Raw genomic sequence first — 2,154 nt, 5'->3', positions numbered from 1 at the left:
TCAAAATGAGGATTTCTACATTCATGAGATGTTATCATGGAAAATAAAAAGCACAGGCAAAAATTTATAAGGACATGCTAACCCTCTGCTCTGCAGCCCACGCTCTGGAGAGCCATGAGTGCAAATATTGAACTTTTCCATTACAGGTGGATTACATCTGACACCCCTTGTGACGGTTGGAGCTGTCACAGAGCAGCTCCCTTGTACCCACTGCAGCAGAGCAGGGCTGACTCCTCAGCAGCACAGGGGCAGAGGTGCTGCTCCTCACACCACACTCAACCAGCACCACCCAGAGAGAAAAAATGCATTTCAACTGAGGGTGATATCTATGAAAAATGGAGTATATGGGCTCATAGAATTCTGTCCTGATTTTTTCCTGTCTTTTCCTTCCTTTAACAGAGCCCCCATAAAAGAAATAACTAATGTCCAACAGCAGCTCCATCACCCACTTCCTCCTCATGGAGTTCGCAGACACACGGGAGCTGCAGCTCTTGACCTTCGGGCTCTTCCTGGGCATCTACCTGGCTGCCCTCCTGGGAAACGGCCTCATCATCACCGCCATCGCCTGCGACCACCGCCTCCACACCCCCATGTACTTCTTCCTCCTCAACCTCTCCCTTCTGGACCTGGGCTGCATCTCCACCACTCTCCCCAAAGCCATGGCCAATTCCCTCTGGAACACCAGGGCCATCTCCTATGGAGGGTGTGCTGTCCAACTCTTTTTCTTTCTCATTTTTATTTCAGCTGAGTATTTTCTCCTCACCGTCATGGCCTATGACCGCTACGTTGCCATCTGCCAACCCCTGCACTACGGGACCCTCCTGGGCAGCACAGCTTGTGTCCGCATGGCAGCAGCTGCCTGGGGCAGTGGGTTTCTCTATTCTCTCCTGCACACGGCCAATACATTTTCACTACCCCTCTGCCAGGGCAATGCCCTGCACCAGTTCTTCTGTGAAATCCCCCACATCTTCAAGCTCTCCTGCTCACACTCCTACCTCAGGGAAGTTGGGCTTCTTGTATTAAGTTCTTTCTTAGGTTTTGGGTGTTTTGTTTTCATTGTGGTGTCCTATGTGCAGATCTTCAGGGCCGTGCTGAGGATGCCCTCTGAGCAGGGACGGCACAAAGCCTTTTCCACGTGCCTCCCTCACTTAGCCGTGGTCTCCCTGTTTATCAGCACTGCTGTATTTGCTCACCTGAAGCCCACCTCCATCTCCTCCCCACTCCTGGATCTTCTTGTGTCATTTCTGTACTCGGTGGTGCCTCCAGCAGTGAATCCCCTCATCTACAGCATGAGGAACAAGGAAATCAAGAATGCCCTGTACAAATTATTGCAATACAATCTACTCACAATTAATATGGTGCCCATTATCCCACAAGGGTACCCACAGTATTACAGCAAAGACCAGGACTAACTTTTCTTCAATTGTGCATTTTACCTCATTGCTTTTCTTCTTGTTTTGTTGTTTTGTTTTCTTTTTTTTTTCATTCTGTTTTTTTATTATATACCTTTGATGTTACTGTTTTTGTTCTCATGCTTGTTTTTTTTTTTTCTTTTCCTGGACCCAAAGACCTCATGTGCATAAGGATCACAGAATCACAGAATGGGCAGGGTTGGAAGGGACCTCTGGAGAGCATCTAGTCTAACTCCACTGCCAGAGCAGGGACACCTACAGCAGTGGCACAGGACGGCTTCCAGGTGGGTTTGGAATGTCTCCAGAGTGGGAGACTCCCCCACCTCTCTGGGCAGCCTGTGCCAGTGCTCTGCCACCCTCAAAGGAAAGAAGTTTCTCCTCATGTTAAGATGGAGCTTCCTACGTTCATGTTTGTGCCCGTTACCTTTTGTCCTGTCACTGGGCACCACTGAACAAAGACTGTTCCCATCTCCCTGGCACCCCCATTTAACTATTTATACGCATTAATAAGATTCCCCCTCAGTCTTCTTTTCTCCAGACAAAAAGACCCCCAAGTCCCTCAGCTTTTCCTCATCAGAAAGTTGCTCCAGTCCCCTGATCATCTTTGTAGCCCTTTGCTGGACTGTCTCCAGTTCCCTGTCCTTCTTGAACTGGGGAGCCCAGCACTGGACACAGTACTCCAGATGCGGCCTCACCAGGGCAGAGTAGAGCGGAAGGAAGACCTCCCTCGACCTGCTGGCCA

General features: G+C 49.6%; 1 protein-coding gene across 1 annotated transcript; it reads left to right on the top strand.

Moving 5' to 3' along the window:
• Positions 1–422: 422 nt before the first annotated feature.
• Positions 423–1,412, top strand: LOC309685845 (olfactory receptor 14A16-like; the record flags this gene model as incomplete). The annotated part of the gene is made up of 1 exon (XM_082501549.1): positions 423–1,412. The coding sequence occupies one exon, from the start codon at positions 423–425 to the stop codon at positions 1,410–1,412; it is 990 nt and encodes a 329-aa protein (XP_082357675.1).
• Positions 1,413–2,154: the final 742 nt, after the last annotated feature.

This window comes from Vanellus vanellus, assembly GCF_965231255.1.
Source record: "Vanellus vanellus genome assembly, contig: HAP1_SCAFFOLD_89, whole genome shotgun sequence".
NCBI lineage: Eukaryota > Metazoa > Chordata > Aves > Charadriiformes > Charadriidae > Vanellus > Vanellus vanellus.
The sequence above is the reverse complement of the archived record's forward strand: the minus strand, read 5'-3'. Positions and strand labels throughout refer to the sequence as shown.